This window comes from Phodopus roborovskii, unplaced genomic scaffold (genome assembly GCF_943737965.1).
Source record: "Phodopus roborovskii unplaced genomic scaffold, PHOROB, whole genome shotgun sequence".
In the NCBI taxonomy this organism is placed as follows: Eukaryota; Metazoa; Chordata; class Mammalia; order Rodentia; family Cricetidae; genus Phodopus; species Phodopus roborovskii.
Window position 1 is genome coordinate 2,249,459 of NW_026126424.1, and position 19,373 is coordinate 2,268,831.

General features: G+C 39.8%; 1 protein-coding gene across 1 annotated transcript in view; it reads right to left on the bottom strand.

Annotated features, from left to right (window-relative positions):
• Positions 1 to 19,373, bottom strand: part of Col25a1 (collagen type XXV alpha 1 chain) — a 370,915-nt gene that overhangs the window by 182,246 nt on the left and 169,296 nt on the right. The window contains exons 3-4 of the mRNA XM_051185506.1: positions 7,583 to 7,627; positions 5,697 to 5,704 (exon numbers count right to left, since the gene is read on the bottom strand). Of these exons, the coding sequence (XP_051041463.1) occupies positions 5,697 to 5,704; positions 7,583 to 7,627 (53 nt within the window). The remainder of the gene's footprint in view (positions 1 to 5,696; positions 5,705 to 7,582; positions 7,628 to 19,373) is intronic.

Genomic DNA, 19,373 nt, shown 5'->3' on the forward strand with positions numbered 1-19,373 from the left:
AGAAGAAAGCAGGCTGGGCATCTCTGCATTGTTCCTGTCTCTAGGTTCCTGCCATGATTTTCCTGGATTATGGATTATAAACTGTAACATAAAAGAAACCCTTTCTTCCCCAAGTTCATGTGGGTCATGGTGTTTTATAACAGCAACAGAAACCCTAACTAAGAAACAAAATGAGCCACCTAATGTGACAGCCTGTTACCATTTTTCTAACTCTACCCATAAGAAGCCTTTAACCATAAAGTAACTGCCTGGGTTTTCATTCCTTTCAATTGCTACAGTGAAGGTTTTGGTTGTCTGTCTATCCAGATATTTTGTACAGGACAAATAGTTTTGTCTTCTGTCACCAACAGTATCCTGTTAGGGGGAAAAGAGTGGTCTATAAAGGTGATGGTTAGTGTCCACTGTCAATGTGACAGGACCTGGACTCCCTTGGAACATGGGCTGCTGAGTGTGCATATGGGGGGTTATCTTGGTTCCATCAGTGAGGTCACACACCGCCGTCTCCCCCTCTTTACTGTAGATGCAAATGGGACTGCAGCTCCCACTGCTATAACATTCCCACCATGATGGACTGAGCCCATCAAACATGAGCCCAAAGGAGCCACCACCCTCACAAGCTGCTTTTGTCAGATTATTGTGTCACTGCAACAAGAATAGAACATGACAAAGATGCAGAATTCTAGAACTTCCTCAGAAAAACCTCGTAAGTACATTTTCCTGATTTTTCTTCACTCAAGAGGCAAAGCTTTTAGGGAAATGTGCTTTCACTTGATGCTGTTCACATCATATGTAAGTTTACTGTAAGCAAGCAGCAGTGTGAAAGGCCATATACAAGTCTCAAGGGCCACAGGTAACTAGAAAGTACCCAATGTGACCGATACATGATGGCAGGCACAGTAAGGTCCAGCAAGGATGCTACTTACAGAGAAGGCAGTGAGGCTAAAACTCAATGTGCCTGGAAAAAAGCATCTTTAGCTAACATGGGGGGTAATTAGTTTTGCAGAGAAATAAACCTGGGTTCAAATCCTACTTCTGCCTTGCGACTGATGTGCACTCTAGGACAAGTTATATAATGGGCCCCATCCCCCAGCGTCCTCCTTTATAAAATGGGTATAGTCAGTCTTGGCCACAAAGGTGATACAGAAATTTCTACATGAAATGGCAGAACACGAGCAGCTGCTATCACTTGTATCTGGAAAAGAATTACTTTAAAATGAGAAAATTTAAGCTGTTTCTTCATCATGCAGTAGAGATGTCAGAGTTTTGTATCTTAAAGTTCTGGGGAGATTTCTTTTCCTAATTCATCCACCACAGAACCGGCGCAGTAAGCTTAGTTTGGCTCGGTCTGCCCCACTCATCTGTCAACAAGATTCTAACATTCAAACTGAGCTGACAATTGCTGAAGGTGGATGGAACAAAACAGGCTGTGCAACAGCATCAGATTTCACACCTCAGAGGGTTCAAGCTACCAACAATAACATCATATCTCTGTCAATCAAGAGTAATTATAGGGCTTGGTGGACCCATACAAGTAAAACAATGAGTTACAAAGGGTCTCCTGACTCCTTCTCTGGCTACAGTTATTAGACATGCTTGATTCTATGACCTGTGACTATTTTGAGTCCAGCTTCCTTTTGGACAGAAGGACAGATTGTAAGATTGTGGGAGACATTTACTCATTTTAAAAATCCTGAGGTCATTTTCCAAATTCATATCTAAGTCTTTGCTTCACATTTCAAGACATTATGTATGTATGTATGCATGTATATATGTATGTATGTATGTATGTATATGTGTGTGTATATTTAAATATATTTAAGTGTGTGTGTGTGTGTGTGTGTGTGTGTGTATTAAAATACCTAAAATGGGGGCTAGAGATAGTTCAGTTGCAAAGTGCTTGCTGTCAAGCCCGAGTACCAGAGTTTGGACTCCCCAACATACACAAAAGTAAGGTGTCGGGGTAGAATAACCAGCACACTGGAGGGGCAGGAAAACAAATTCCTGGAGCTCAATGGGCAGCTCTCAAATTAGTGAGCTCCAGGTAGAGTGAGAAACCCTGTCTTAAAATACAAGGTGGACTGCAACTGAGAAAGATGACTCATTACACACACACACACACACACACACACACACAATCCAAAACACGTTTAATTTCATAGTAAACACAATGGTATGACACATCACTTGAATGAATACATAATACAGGTGTGTTCTCAGAGCTAGATGCCTAATGCATTTGCATGGAGGTCCTTAGAGCAGGATTCTTAGAGCAGGATTCTCAAGTATTACCTCCACAAGAAGAAAGGTAGATGAATGGAATCACATTTATAATAATAACATTGCTCCACTTCAGCTGCTTATAAATATTTTTGTCAAAATGGATTAAGGCTTAACAGCTTACTGTAGAGTAAATTAATATATAAGATTTCACTCAAGTTGCATTTCAAGTTTTAATTTATAAATAACCTCAATATGTAAACATATTAGAAACTGACAAAAAAGCATGTAATTATGTATACCCACACATTCTATCAGGCTATATCCAAGTTTTCCAAAATATACCAAATGAAGATATAAGTGGGAAGCTGATAAATTTTATCATCAAGTTTTTCTTTTTTAATTTTGTTCTTTTAATCCTGAGACTATTGCTGGAAGAGGGTAACAAGAAACAGGTGAGTTTTAGCAAGAACAAAAGACAGTAAGATATGCCATCCTCTGTTGGGTCAGTCAACACATTGTGGATCACTGCAATGTGCCCAATGCTGCCCTTTTTACTGAGTATTTCTGACAATGAAATTACACAATGAAATTTACAGCAGGGTGCAAGGCTACACCTCAGTATTCTGTTTACAAGAAACCCCAGCGCCCCAGGAGGCCAGTAAGAAAGACTTCAGGAGGACTTCCTTTCTACAGGTTTTGTGCCAAGGGTTGCCCACCAGAAGCAAGACTACCAACTTAACAGACTACTCATGGGCATCATGTGAAAAATACAGAATGAAAACAAAGGTTCTTTTGGTTAAAATAGTGCTATCTACACAGGAAGTAGTTTCTTACTTGTGAAGATAGCAGAGCACATTTTAAAGACACAAATTAGGGAAATAAAGTTTTTCTAAAAATAGGATTGCATCAACTTCAGACTTCATTCATGGAAAAGAATAAAAGAAAAACTACATATAAAATCGAAATGATGCTTAAGAAATCTAAGATTACCAGACATAAAAGTTGCCAATAGTTGGATGTTGTCTATAAATACATTGACAATAAGTGTATATAATTATAACAGTGCCGCTATTCATTAATATTTATTCATATATAAGCAGTACCATAGAAATTGCCTATGAAGCTACCTATTCTAAAGCAAAATTAGACGGAAGACAGATACTTCTTAGAAATCATGGATGGGAGTTAAAAATGAGAGGCTCAACAGAATTTCACTATGAGATAATTTCACCCATAGGAGCACATAGGGAACAAGGTACAACTTCATTGCATTGAAAGAGGCTGCATAGTCTACATATTTTCTCCTCTTTTTTCAACTACTAGTGTACCAATTAGTTTTCTATTGCTGTGATAAACACCAAGACCAAAAGTGACTTGCAGGGAAGAGGTTATTCTGGATTAAAGTTGCAGAGAGATGAGAGTTCATCATGGAGGATAGGCATGGCAGAAACACAGGTAGACTGACTCCCTCCAGCAAGGCTATAATGGCCTAACTCCTCTAGCAGCGCCACCAAATGGGGAGACAGTGTCCAACTGATCGAGCCTATTGGGGGGGGGTATTTCTCATTTAAGCTACTACAACTGGTTTCTCATCTAACCTTCATGTGAACAATCTGAACAATCTCTTACTCAGCATGAACACACACAGCCACAACGTATGTCTTTGAAGTAGTTTGCTGCCCTCATCATGACTTGTTTGACATGAAGTCAAGGTAGTGTGTGTGTGTGGCGGGGGTCATGCTTGCTTCATAATGCAGCCATTTTACACTGACTGACAAAGCTTTTATTGTATGTAATTATTAATGCCAGGGAATGTGATTTAATCATGGTCTGCCTAACTTTATGTAACAATGGTCTGTGTTATAGCACACTTAGAATTCATAAAAAATTAAGCAGGAAGCTGAAATTATGTATAATCAGATGTATCAAACTGAATTTTAACTTCACAAGCCCTTATCTATGCAGCCGTATGGAATTAACCTCAATGAACCTTAGTGTCATCATTGAAAAATGGGGCTGGTAATATCAGAGGGCTGCTGTGAATAAACATGAAGTTTGTACAAAGTGCCTTACAATTGCACACCAAATAGTGGAGACCTAATAAGTTCTTCCTTCCTTCCTTCCTTCCTTCCTTCCTTCCTTCCTTCCTTCCTGTCTGTCTGTCTGTCTGTCTGTCTGTCTGCCTGTCTTTCTATATAGCAAGGAAAGATACACAAAATCTTTTAGCAGAAAATCTGGACTAAGAGATAGCCCAGGCAAACATAGGCAATATGCTTATATGCTGTTCTAGTGGATCAACAAGGAAATACTGGCATCTTAAAGGTCACCATCATGCAGGCATGAGAATTAACTTCTCAATCTGCATGACAAATACACATTCCACAGAAGGAAGCCTTGAACATGTTTCTCCCAAGCCCCTGTAACCTAGGGGGTTTCCTTTAGGGCAGTTGTGTTTTGTTTTGAGTTTTAAAGACAGAAGCTTAAATACAAAGGCGGAGAGTAAAGGCTTCTAGACCTGGGCCATGCTGTCTACCTAGCATTAAGCAAGAGCAGATAAGTCAGTCACAGGAGCAAGATCATTGCAAACATGATTCATGTCCCATCACTGAACATGGCAGGAAGACTGCAAAAGATATTTTCGAAGCCAATGCTTCCTCTGAACAAGTCAACAAGTATGTGCTAATCCCTCTCCCTGGACTGTGCTGGCCTCAGATAAATTGGCAATGTTGAATCTGGGATGAGAAACTATCTCAAGGCTAACGATCATTGCTACTGAAAAGGCCTGGTGCACAGCATAAACCTCAGGGCCAGACAGCAGATAGCCAGGATATTACTCAAAAATGCATCGAGCTCAAAGCTGACAAGATAATCTATTCCTGCGATTGCAAAGCAGACTGGAATGCCACAGTTATGACCTACCCGAGGAAAGAAAGGAGCACAAAGTCTCCACGGGCCATGTCTCGGGCTCCTTATGACGGCAAGGTTCCAACAGACTTCAAAGGGAGTTCTGCCTAAGAAGGGAGGCCTGGCCCCGGCGGGACGCACAGGGGGTATCCCTTCCATGATCATGTTGCCATCTACATTTGGTGGACCGGCAAATCCAAATATCTCAGACATGAGTTTAAACAGATGAAAAAAGATGTGTGAAATAGCTTGGAGACTTGCTTGCACAAGTAAACCTCAGAATTCCAGGGAAAAGACTCAAAATCAGAAGCTTCATATGTTACCCCAAAGTCTCGAGAGAGTAATCAATGTGTGACAACATAAAAAATACAGCCCACCCCCAATATTGCATTCTAGTACAGCACACAACCCAAAATTGTGTAGTAAAGACATAATTTTCCACATTTAAACGTTCATAAAAGGTCAGTCACATTTTCCTAAATGGAGCTTCAACCATATATGTTTTTAGCAAGGTTTTAACATACGTGGATCCTGATTAATGTGGAGAGCCAAAATCATCACGCAATACTTACAGGAGGACCTGTGGGCAGGATGAGGGGAGAGAGAAAGAGAAATCAGTGTATGTAAATGTTAAAATTAATTAACATAATGAACCATCACAATACTAAGCACAAAGGACACTTACAACCCAGTGATTATCAAGTCTCTTCTTTACATCACAGACTTTGAGATGACAGAAAAAATAAACTTATGCCCAAACACAAATTGTGCATGGGGTTTAAACAAACTTTTGGGTTCCCCAAAGCTACTCATGTGTAGCCGAGAGGCCATGGGAACTTGAAATAAAACTGAGATACATGCAAGTTTAGTAAATACGAGCCAGGAGAATCTTGACTGCTTCTGATAGCCTACTCCCAAGAACTGAACTTGATAAACACTTAAATCAGCAAAGCCCATCATATTTGCTGAAGGCTTTCCTTGAAGAACATCCTTCCTTCAATGCTACTGCCAGTACATAAAAGCCCAGTCCTAGTGTCTCCAGAGGTTTCTTCAAACCAGAGCACAGGTGAAAACTGAGAACATACATTGTATGCTCCAAACACCAGTTCTATACACGACTAGGCAGGTGGAAGGTGATTTTTATCTTGTCTATCAAACTTTGCAAGAGTGCATAATTTTGATCTTCCTCCTAATCTTTTCAAAGAGATTATTTTGGTGATTTTTTTCATCATTTCTTTTCCCTCAAGATTGTGTGTGTGTGTGTGTGTGTGTATGTGTGGGGGGGACAGGTAGAGCAGGTATTGGGGGAGCCAAACAAATGAGAACAAACTATCACAATACACATACATGAAGATGCCAAAATGAGTCCCATTGCTGTGCATGCTGATCTTAACATTTAACTTTTAATGACCGTGATAAAACTCCTATTATGAACTTCACCCAGCCATCCAGATTCGGGGAGGCCTAATGACAGCTCGTGAGAAATACTCAGAAATCAGCAACCACCTTTCCTGGTTGATGAATTTTCTTAATTCCTTTCACTTTACCATCTTAATTTTTTGAAAAGGGAAAGAGGAAATGGAATGTCCGCGATTCAGCCTACAGCCTGCTCTTCCTGACAAGCTAGGGTTCTACTATTTCAACAACTGGCCACTGGTTGTCTTATCTATTGATAATACTAACACAAGCTTGTAGAAAACCCTATCCCAGAGCATGCTGGAGTCACCCTGATATAAGAACTGATGTTCTCATAAGAAAACCTCTGGACATTGACCCTCTTGACATCTCAGACATAGTGGAGTAAAAGCAGTAACTGACCTCCCTTATTGCTGTATCTTGGTTTCAGAAATACCTTAATTTGGCCTTTTCTATTTTATTTTACCTGAAGGAATTTGTCCTGAGAGTACAAATTACTGAAGTAGGAATCAGGACACTGCTCTGGTTCCTCAATGACAACATGGAAACTCCAGACTGACTAATGGCACTGCACTTTGTCACTGAAGCCCTGCGGTTGTACCGGAGCCACTCCTGCAGTCCATATGAATGGCAGAGCAGTATGACCAACTTCTACTTGGGTAAATTAATAGAGCTTTCCAAGGTGTTCTCCTTAAAGTGATAAGACAAATACCACCATGTTGGCCATCCATACAGAGGACACATGTTCACATTGCCATACCACGTGTGGGTGAGACCCCCACCAAGGAACACAGCTGGGTTGACTTTGATCAGCAAGCAAGCTAAAACTCGGGGTGGGAGCATTAATACTAAACCATAAAGGACAACATTTTACCAATACTTCCTTCTTAGAATTTGTTGGAAATTAGAGTCTTTTCTTAAATTTAATGTCTAGAAGTACCAAACATGCACACACCTTCCAACATGGGAAAAACAGCATTAATTGATGAAGACAAACATTGCTGCTATACTAGAACTTGAGTAACACAAGGCAGTCACTCACCAGACTCTCCTCTTCGACCTCTCTTTCCTCGCTTCCCTGGAGGACCTGAAATATAACACATTATTTGTAGTATAGTTTCAATTATTTTCTAGTAATATAATGGCTGCTACAAAATTTCTACATTTTTGCTCCCTGTTTTTCACCACCAGCTTTAAGGAAGGGACCCAGGGCTTAGGAAGGTCATTAGACTTCTGTGTAGCAGTGAGACTAAGCTCAATTCTGTGCCCAATTCTTGTCTAAACAACCATCTATCTCCCAAACACCTAAGAGTCAAACTTTCTGCTCATTCCATTTACATACCATCAATAGAGAAGAGATTTGCTAAGCAAGAAGCTAGGGTGTCATTTTTCTCAAGGTCTCAAATGACAAGTACTACATCTAAATTACTATTGTTTCTCTTCAGTCAGGTTCAACACAATTCTTCTGAAACTGTTTGGATAGCAATTAATGAAACACATACACAAAAAGAAATACACTTTAAAAATATTTCTGTCAAATGTGAATATAATTAAATTCCTTGATATTACCTGAATAAATTAATGATCCTGTTAAGTGTGTGTAGCTTGTAATTTTTAAGTTTGATTTTCTATAGAGACAAAAATCATTGTCATTTAATAAACCGTTAGGCTTAATAATGATGTCATTCAAAATATATAAAGAAACAACAAAACAAAAACCAAAGTTTTTTATTTCAGTGAGTTGCCTATAAGGACAACCAAGCTAGTCTACATCAGACTTAGTGCATCAAATTCTAGCCATTTGCACTTCAAGACATTATTCTCAACCACACAACTGCTATCTGAATTTCCTGGGGTGAAAATAGCTTCACTGAATTATGGCTCAAGTGAGAAGAAGAGAGTAATCAGGGCTTATAATACTCACTGGGAGAAAAAGCCAAGGAAAACAGAGTACTGCCTGCTGCTAAAGAATGAACTGATGAGTAGGGCTGATGGCTTCTAAACCTCCAAAAGTTCCAGAGACACAGCGACTGTCATCAAGATTCTGAGTTATCTGCTCCAATCAGACACTACCATGAGCAGTGAAACACTGATGGGCCACCCAGTTTTCCCTCTAGCCTCACACAGGAGAAGTATGGCCATCTGTGTTAATAGCAGGAGAAAAACAATTAACTAAGCAGACCCAGCGTTATAGCAAAACACAAACTATCAGCAGACTTTTGGATTTCTTTCTGTATTCTAGAATAAGAAGAGAACTCATTCACACTAATTCCCAAAGATTGGGACTGGAAACTTAGGTAAGTAAATAAACATAGTAGGATCTTACAATATAAGACAAATATACATTTATACACTTGCCCAAACTCACACATAGACATATGTACTGACAGACTCCAGTATTTATAACTACTTAAGATCAGATCTCAGATGTTTGTAGTATAAAATCACCTAAACCAAGGAATCTTAGCAAGCTCATTTGTGACAGACATAGTTAACATTAGAAGACACTGACTATATTTTAGCAGGGAATATAGAAACTCTAAGAATTGATTTATATTTCAACTGACAAACAAGAATAATCTACATTTAATCTCATAGAACAACTTACCACATTCAAAGGTAAGAAAACAGCATCAGAAAGACCAGAGGCTCAAAAACAATCAGAAACATTCTGACTGGATGCTCACTTACCAATAAATCATAACTATTTATTCATTGGAACTTAACTTACTTTCTTTTCAAAACAGCAAAATACATGTAGTTAAAACAATAATTTTACTATGTATTTTGAAGAGAATATAAGATAAACAAACAAAAACCTTGCCAGTGATAAGAAAGGGATCCAAGAAGCAATTTTATCTTTGGGAGAAATCCACAAAACAGAGTTAATGCTACTTTTGAACATGTCTTCTTTGAATATTCAATCACAAATCTCCTAGAAATCAATCAAATGCCTCAGAAACTGTAGAGCAAAAGTTAATGGAGTGTAAGACATTTGAAAAATGGCATCCACTGAAAGTGACAGGTTTTTATGAAGAATATCATAATATTTGAGAGACAGCAATGCCACACTCAGTTGTAAGATGAGAGCCTAAAAAATATGTTGAGCCTAAGGAAAATATTGGATTGAGGAAGAGTGTATTATAATGACAACTGGATGTAGAAGTCTACAGTGAGTGACTTTTAACATAAGGGAACCAAGCTAATGAGCTGTGAAAGTCCCCAGCAACATCCAGATATCTTGCTGACAAAGAGTAAACCAAAGTTGGAAGAAGTCCAGCAGACAAGCTGGGTATTGGTAGTGCACACCTTGAATCCTAGCACTCAGGAGGCAGAGACAGTGGGTTTCTATGAGTCTTAGGCCAGCCTGGTCTACAGGGCAAGTTCTAGGACAACCAAGGCTACACAGAGAATCCTTGTCTTAAAAATTCAAATGGGGGCTGGGGAAGAACTGAGAAAAGGTAGTGAACTTGTCCACCCATACATGATAACTCTGTCCAAACTCTTCTGCTGTTGAAAGTTTTATTTGGAAATTAGCTTAATAATAATTAGGTTTCCATAAAGCATCTTCATACATCTTAGTTTTAGTTAACCCATTATCCCTCTGACTCCCCATCTTCCAGCCCTGCTGAGTCTAGTAGCCCTCATTATTGTCCTTCTTTCTTCTTGTGTTCTGCTATCCCGCAACTGGGGGAAAAATTGGTTGTAGCCTCCCATATGGTTTTTTTGTTTGTTTGTTTGTTTTTTGCATCACCTTCCTTTGGGTTAGCCCTGTCCTTTACATCCCTTGATTTCCCCCCATACTACCACACCCTTCCCTGCCTAAGCCCCTCTGTCCCATTCTCCTCTTCCTACTTTCTTTTGACCTGTAATCTACTATCTTCCTCCCTTCACATGCCCCCCTCCACAAAGATTATCTAGTTTCCCCACCTCAACTTCTTCTCTAATTTCATTATGCAAAATAAAAGACTTGAAAGTGAGATATGTACATGAGAGAGAAGAGGCAGCCTTTGACATTCAGTATCATTTTTTCCAGTTCTATTTACCTGCAAATTTCATGGTTCCATTTTTCTTGATAGTCCAGTAATACTCCACTGTATATACATGCCACATTTTTCTTACCCATTCACCTGGTGATGAACATTTAGGCTGTTTGCTAGCTACTGTGAATAGAACAACAATGAATGTGGGTACCTGAGTGTCTCTATAGTAGGATATAGACTGTTGTGTATTTGCCTAGGATGGTATAGCTGGGTCATATGGCAATTCTAGTTCTAGTTTTTGAGACTGACTTCCAAAGTAGTTTCAATAGTTTACTCCTATCAATAGTTCCTCTTTCTCCACATCCACCCAGAACTTGCTGTCATTTGTGTTCCTGATGATGGTCACTGTTACTGCAGTGGAATGGAATCTGAAAGAAGTTTTAATTTGTATCTCTCTGATAGCTGAAGATGTTGAACACTTTATAAAGTGTTTCCTAGCCATTTGCATTTCTTTTTTGGATTTCTTTTGTTTCATTTCATAGTCCATCTTTAAATTGGGCTGTTTTATTATGCTTTAGCATTTTTAGTTCTTTGTATATGTTAGACAACTGTCAGATGAATATCTGAAAAATTTTTCTTTTGACTGCTCATTCATTCATTTTACTATTTCCTTTGCTGTACATAGATGTTAGGTTTCCCAAGATCCCATCTGTCAACTGTTGGTTGTATTTCCTTTGCCATCAGCATCTTATTGAGACAGTTCTCTTTTTCCTTGCCTACACATTGTTGTGTTCTCCCCTACCTTTCCTTCTGGTTATTAGGTCTTATGTTGAGGTTCTCGATCCATTTGAAATTTAGTTTTGGTGTGGTAAGAGGTAAGAATCCAGGTGTGAGATATCTCTCTACAATTAATTCACCATAGAAATCCCAGAGGTCTCCAACACAACACATGCTATTGCCACTGTTATTGGTTAACCACCAAAACTACAAAGTAAGGCCCTTTGTGTGGTGCTGAAGACACCACATGTTTTGGCTACAGGATACAGAGACATCAATCTTAAACTGACCATGAAATTTGCTCCATGCTTGGCTACCTTTCATAGTACCAGAAGGCTCTATGTAAGCTGCTGGGGAAGACAGCCATCAATGGTGCTACCCAGTGTTTGACTATGAATGCTACACTATAATACAATAGTGGTATGGTGGTTTGAAAGAAAATGGCCCCCAAAGGGAATGGCACCATCAGGAGGTGAGGCCTCGTTGTAGTAGGTGTGGTCTTGTTGGAGGAAGTGTGCCACTGTGAGGGTGAGCTTTGCGGTCCTTTTCTCAAGCTTCACTTAGTGTGACAGTCAGTCTATTTCCTGTTGCCTCTGAGTCAAGATGTAAGGACTCTCGGTTCCAGAACCATGTCTGTCTGCATGCTGCCACACTCCCTGTCATGATGATGATGGACTGAACCTTTGAAACAAAAAGCAAGCCACTCCAATGATATGTTTTATTTACAAGAGTTGCTGTGGTCATGGCATCTCTCACAGCCACAAAAACCCTAAGACAAGTGGCCCAACAATTATGGGACAATCACTTTCTGATTGGGTCTGAAACATGCTGCATAGGAGAGGAATTTCTTAATGATTCTAATTCTTATTAAAAGCCCATGACTGGGGAGTTCTTAGGCATTAGGGTAGAACCTACTATTATTATCTTGCTAAATGTCCATGCCAGAGTTACCTCCTAAATATTTATGTTTGTGCCCATAGACCTTGGCTGCTATCAACTTTGGTTGAGGAATCTTTTTGCAATGGACAGCAGCCAATAAGAGACTGAATGCTCACCCATAAAAACAGGACATTTGCATTAGACCTACCACCACCAATGCTTGGGGAACATTGCAAAATAAGAGATGGGATGATTTTAAGAACCAGAGAATAGAGGCCATGTGAATTGCTGTTTCCTAGACCTGACAGCCATTGCAATAATGAATTCACAGCAGCTTGGATGCCCCACACAAGACCTACACAAGCCCAAGGCAGCCAAAGTCCCATCATAGAAGGGGCACAGAAGGACAGACCATCTCCTAGTCCCACGCTTACTGAGGAGCTATGGACTATGGATAGCTTCTGGGAAAGTTATTCTTTGTTATAGATGGGACTTGTTTTCTATGTTCTAAGGGGTGATCCACACACATGAAGTTAGGGGCAGCTTTAATTAGACTCAGTGGGTTTGTTTTTTGTTTTTTTAATTACAGTTGAAAGGAAGGCATGATGGGGGATATGCAGGGATTTGGAATATGGGATTACAGGGAATATGGGGATTAGAGATGATCATTTTTCATTACATGCAGGTATAAAATTCACAAATAGTAATTTTAAAAGAGTAGGAACAATGCTAATAAAGTGATAATCTCATGGGATTCTTGAATTATTAAATTAACTTACATGGTGCTCTACATTTTAATAAGCAATACATATTCAAGAAGTTGGCTCCCATTGCCTTGATTGAAATAGTTTCAAAAAGAAGTAACCACTTTCACTACAAACGTAGTGATAAAATACCAGCTAAGCAGAAGGAAGCGTGTAAGTGTATATAGACCCTGGAAAATGATGCTCAGATACTGAGTTTGGTGAGAATCTTGCAAGAGAATTTTCAGTGACTTCTATATGCAGAAAGACAAAGTCTCTGCAAAAGGAACTGATTTTGAGAATATGAACAGGAAGAAACTGAAATAAGGCAAGAGAAGCCTCCAAGCAGAGACTTTGAGAAATGAAGAATGAATTACATAAAGCAAAGGGAGACAATAAGGCCTGATTATTCTTCAGGAATAGTAGATCCACAACAATGAATATGAGTCATGTCTTTGTAATCTTTGTGAAACTATAATATACAAAGCCTGAGAAGAGACAGAAATTTGATTTTAAAACGACAGCTCTGATGCTAAAGCTTTTTAAGTCAAGCAGTAGAGACTCAGCTGTGGACAGCTCCTACTCATCAATGTCACAGCAAAGGTTTAGAATAAGCCAGTTTTGTTTGTTTGTTTGTTTGTTTTATGGTTTTGTTTTTTTTTTCCTGGATGGCCTGGTTAGTTTTTATTCAACTTGACACAAGCTAGAGTCATCTGAGGGGAAGGAACCCCAGTTGAGAAAATGCCTCCATAAGGTTTGACTGTAGGTAAGCTTTGTAAGGTATTTTCTTAATTAGTGATTGATGTCAGGGCCCAGTCCGTTGTGGATAGTGCCAACCTTGAGCTGGTAGTCCTGAGTTCTGTAAGAAAGCAGGCTGAACAAACCATGAGGAACAAGCCAGTTAGCAGCACCATCCCTCCATGGACTCTGCTTCAGTTCCTGCCTACAGGTTCCTGCTGTACTTGAGTTTCTGCCGACTTCCTTCAGTGATGGAATAAGTATACTATGGAAGCATATGCCAAATCAACACTGTCCTCCCCAAGTTGCTCATGGTGTTTTGTCCCACACAATAGATACCCTAACTAAGACCAGCCCACAAGACTAATATAGTTTGAACACAGCCAACGGGCACTAAAAGACTCTGCCGTGTTCCTAGATGTGAGTCTAGACATGTCTATGTGCCTTCCCGTGGTCTCGAGGGTAGGTGACTGCTGGAGGCAGCTGAATGCTCTCATTTCATGAAATCACCAACCTTGCCTATCGTGACTCCAATTTCTTGGATCTGTTTACTCCTCTCCTGCTTGTGTTTCAAAATGAAGCTTAAGAAATCATTCTGGGTGCTCTAAGAAGACGTTTTCACATGGATTTATTCGTATTTCATTTAAAAAAAAACCCTTTTTACCTCTTATGAACAAATGCATCTTAGTCTCTAGGAGTATGACAATTCTTGAAGTACATTAGAGAAAACACATGAGAACACCCCAACCAATGTGGGCAAACAGAGTCTCTTATATAAATGTCTGCACTCAGAAGAAAGAAAAAAAAAAAAAAAAAAAAACGGAGATATCAAAGCAAAGGGAAGAGCTGAGGACTGAGCCACTGGCCAGAAGGGAGAACAAGCAAGAAGCACCTCACAGATGAAGAGGGATTCCTGGCACAATCATACGGGAGTAGGGAGGCCTGCAGGAGACATGAGCACACCCTGGGATGCTCTTCCAGGCACCCTGGGATGCTCCTTCAGGCATGCTGGGATGCTTGTCCCTGGAGCAGGACTCTAACAGCTGCAGCTGTTGGTAGGGAAGCACCTGTCTGTCCACAGAGGAGACTGGGTCATCCTTCTTGAACCAGGTTTACCTTCAGATCTTTGGATTAACCTTACAAGCCGACACAGATCAATTTCAGACTCTTCCCCCCACAGGCCTCCCACCTGCTTGCTTACTTGATGCCTGGAATTCCTTCAAGGTGGCCCTAAGCTTTTTGGTCCACAATTAGAATCAAGAGGTTTACACAGCAAATGCTCAACAGAAGAATACTGACTAAAATGCATACTCTCTGTTATCAAAAAAAAAAAAAAAAAAAAAAAAGTCTCTGTTACAACATGTCCAGGAGCTCACACACAACCCAAACAGTTCCACAGTGTGCTTGACAACCAGAGCACCCTGACCACCAAATTGCAACTATCTGGAGTCAAAAGTTTCTCAGCTAAATCAAGTTTATAATGACTCACTTTCAGTATGTGCTCTGAACAAGTTCCCCCACAGCTGACAAAAGGGGTCCTTCACTCCACACCCTGGACTGTGACTTGCCCTGTTGCTGTTCATTGTTAAATACACTCTACAGGCTGTGAGAATGGACACAACCAGCAGAAACTTCCCAGAATGCTTCACTTTATCACTGTCCTGCCTTGTATCTTGGAGGCTGGTAATTAAGGTTTATTCTCAGTCCCTATCTCATGTAGGAGCAGTCACAGGTCATCACTAACAATTGGCCAAGAGCTGCTTGCTTCATTTAGCCTGAAAAGAATACTACCCATGGTCTATTTGGTTCATGCTAGCTTACTTCACAGCAGGTAAATGTTTTCAATAAACAGTTCTTCTGTATTACTCATATATTCACTTCCCAAGATTTTGACCCTTCAAGACTCCATTCTTATATATTGCTAGACTAATAAAATATATAAATCAATAATTTGTCAGCACAAGGGCTCACTGTATTTTAGGGTAGTTTTGCTTGGTTTTTATTTGAGATAGTGTCTGACTATATAGGCTGACTTGGAATGTGCTACATTATACAGGCTGGCCACAAATGCCCATCCTCTTGCCTCAACCTCCTAAATGCTAGGATTACAGAGCATGAACCACAGTGACAGGCTGTATTTTAGTCCAACAACCAACAAACAATGTGATGCCGCAAACTTTCCATTTTTATACCCCAAGTAGGTCATATGTTTCTAATAAGTTGTGAACATTTACAATGTAAAATGGTCCCTTAAGTTTAGAAAAGTTGTTCTTTCAAAGTGCTGAGAAAACTTTTTAAAACTAAAAAAAAAATTAATTTTGCAGAGTTTTTATAAGGTGGTCTTTTCAAACTTTTATAGGAATAAAATTGGTAATTCCACATAAAACCTCTAAAACATAAATTTTGTTCACTGGAGGCAATTTTTTGATTTGTTTTGTCTTGTTGAATGCTTGTCCTACATGCAAAAAATCCTGGATTTGATGTCCACTTCTGCTTTCCCAAACTACTGTGACCCATGGAATGTAGTGAGAGAGGGGAAAAGAGCTTTGAGTGGTGGATGAGGGTAGATTCGCAGACCATGTAAAGTCAACTGAGAGGTCAGATACGTGTTGTAGCCTTTAAATGTAAAATAGAACACATTCTTGGAGGAGTACCTAAAGGGTTAAAAGTCACTGGTCTAGAAGAGTTTGGAACAGTTTTCCCAGGGCATACTTATTAGATGAGTTCTTAAACAGCAATGATTCTCTTCTGGCAAAGGGAATTTTTGTCCTTTTCACAAGAACTATCAGAAATACGGCTCTTGGTTTACCTACTCATTATCAATTAGAGAGTTAATATCTGCCATTTAAATGGTTCAAATAAATACACAGGGCATGTCATGACTGAAGCAAGTGTAGTTGTCACAGCTTTCCCACGAGAGGGCTTCCATTCCTCATCTGCTTCTCTTCTAGACAGGGCCAATGGTTCCAACCTTGTAGACTTCCAACAGCTACTCCCATCTAACCTCAAGTTTAATAGAAGCATTTCATGTTGATCCCAAATCAACTGGCATTTACAAATTTTATTGCTAGGAGCCACACCCGTGCACACACACATACATCCAGTCACGCACACACACAACAACTGGAGACTCAGAAGAACATCCTAGAAATCCTAGAAATGACCACACAAATGATTTCTAAGCCCAGTGTAAGAGAACTTATAGGGATTCAATATATAGTCTTTCTATCCATACATGGAATGCTGTTTTTAATATTTAGATAATAAACATGAAGCCTCTACTAGAAACTGCCCCACTGTAAAGAATGTGACTGTGCAGCTGGTTGACTGGAATGGGGGCTGACAAGCACAGTTGTTATTTCTATCATTCTGTCCCCACACATAACGTGTTTCATTATTAAGCTACTAGAGTGCTTTGCCCCATGGCCCTACAGGGGATTTACATTGACAGCTTTTTTTCTTTGAGTTTCTATTTGCAGTGGAGAAAGCTGCAAGACATCAGGGCATAGGACCAGGAAGCAAGTGTGTATCTTTGTAAGATTATGTTCTGCCGAACAAGGGTGGTCGCATGTCTATTAGTCCATATTTTTAAAAGATTAGTTACCAAGCTCTGAGGATAAAAAATTAAATGAGCTTTTTGGCTACATGGTTTTAGTGGAATCTGTAGTGGCAGACAAATATTTTAAAGGCTTTGCAAACAGAAACAATGAACCAGATCCACAATGGAGGTGGGCGGTCATTTGTTTTATAGCTTGATTATCATAAAATAATCCAAGGAAAGTGGAGTAGGTTCACTAGGTCACTGTACTCTGGTGCCCTGTGACATCAGAGGGAAGAAAAATTTAAGGAAAATGTTACTACAGTAAATACAGAAGCAATTGCTATTGCTATGGTATCTGCTTTCTCTCTCTCCTCCCTCCCTCTCCCTCTCCCTCTCCCTCTCCCTCTCCCTCCCTCCCTCTCTCTCTCTCTCTCTCCTCTCTCCAGGTTTTTAATTTTAGCAATAGGTAGGTGTCAGAACATGGTCCAAGAATGGAGTCCTGTGAGAATTCTGAGCGCTTGTGAGACAACTCCAAGAAAATAGGACAAGGCTCTATAACCTTGCCTTTTTCAAAACACAAAACTGTTCTTGGAGTGTGTTTCCATGTTCCTCCCAGGTGCAGCAGATAGGAAAGAGTTCACTTCGGCTGTCTTAGTCATACACCTCTATGGAAAATCATGTTTGCCATGAGCATCTTGTCTTTGTGATTGTACACTCCACTCAGGTGACTCTTCATAGCCCTCAGAGCATAAATTGTCTGATGCCCTGAATAAAGTTGGCTCTTGCATGGTACTGAAGTCACATGTAATTTTCTTTTATCTTTTTCTCTATTGAGTGTAATGCAAATGGAGAAACTGAGAACCTAATCCATTTTGACATGCCCTATATTCCACCCATACATGTATTTGTGAATATATATGCCCTATTCAGGCACAGTCATCTCCCATAGCAGCCATTATATAATCATTATTAGGGAATTGCTAAATTATGCTGGTATGCTTTGAAGTCAGCTGTTAATACTAGTGTGAGAAAGGATTACTATGAATATTATAAATCCTCCAGACCTCTGACTCAAAGTTACCGTTCTATGTATATGTTATGCTAAAATAAACATGGGCATATCAAAAGCAACCCTTGACTATTAAAACATTTGAGGTCAAAGAGTGAGTGACTCATGCTATTAGCACCGTGTGTGAATACTTGGTTTCTTCCTGGGAAGATGGGAAGACTGAAAGAATAGCATAAGGTCGTATCTTACAATGTCACACTGCAAATGGCAATGGTCATACAACAGTCACCACACAACAGAGGAGAAGCAATACAGCACAGAGATATCTTCACTTGACTCAGAAGCAGAATAAAGAAATGAGACAGCATGGGGTAAGGTAACAAACACACCTAGTCCTGAGCATTGCAGATGTCGACGCTGAATAGGAACTTACATTTCAAACGGGGTTGGATGAGTACAACTGGCACAGGTCCTTGAAGATAATAGGATATTCTCCGGGAACTAAATAGTGAGTAGCCAGATGATAAACTCAAGAAAGCCATGCGGTAGAAAAACTAACAGGGCAGGAAGGTCAGTTATGAGTCTCCCACAGAAGCCATGTCACAAGATGACAAAAGGAAGGTGGGAACAAAATAAAGGTACTAAAGGCAGTATTTGACAAAGCAAATCAAACTGGTGGGTCTACATGGATATGGAGGGCGAATAGGCATAGTCAGAAGGCAACAGGCAGTCTCCAAATTGGAGCCTTGCAAAATAAATAAAAATGTTGATGCTACTCGTGTACATCAGCAAACTCAACATAAATTCCCTGTTGTCTGCACAAGCGTCAGATGTCATCCTTGGAAGCAGTAAGTGAGTACTGGCATGTTAATACCAATTACAGCCCCAGAAGAGCTTTCTGTAAGATGAGATGCACTGGCCTTTAGAGTAAAAGATGCATCCATCCATTAGAGAACACTGTGTTTGTATTCGGCATATAGAGCAACTGGAGGCCAGTTTCATGAATACGGTTAAGAATTTCTACCCATTCGTTCAAGAGTACCTCCCACTTTCTTTTCTAAGGGGTTCAGTGCGATTGGATGTATGTTGAGGTCTTTGATCCATTTGGACTTAAGTTTTGTGCATGGCAGTAGACATGGGTCTATCTGCAGTCTTCTACAATT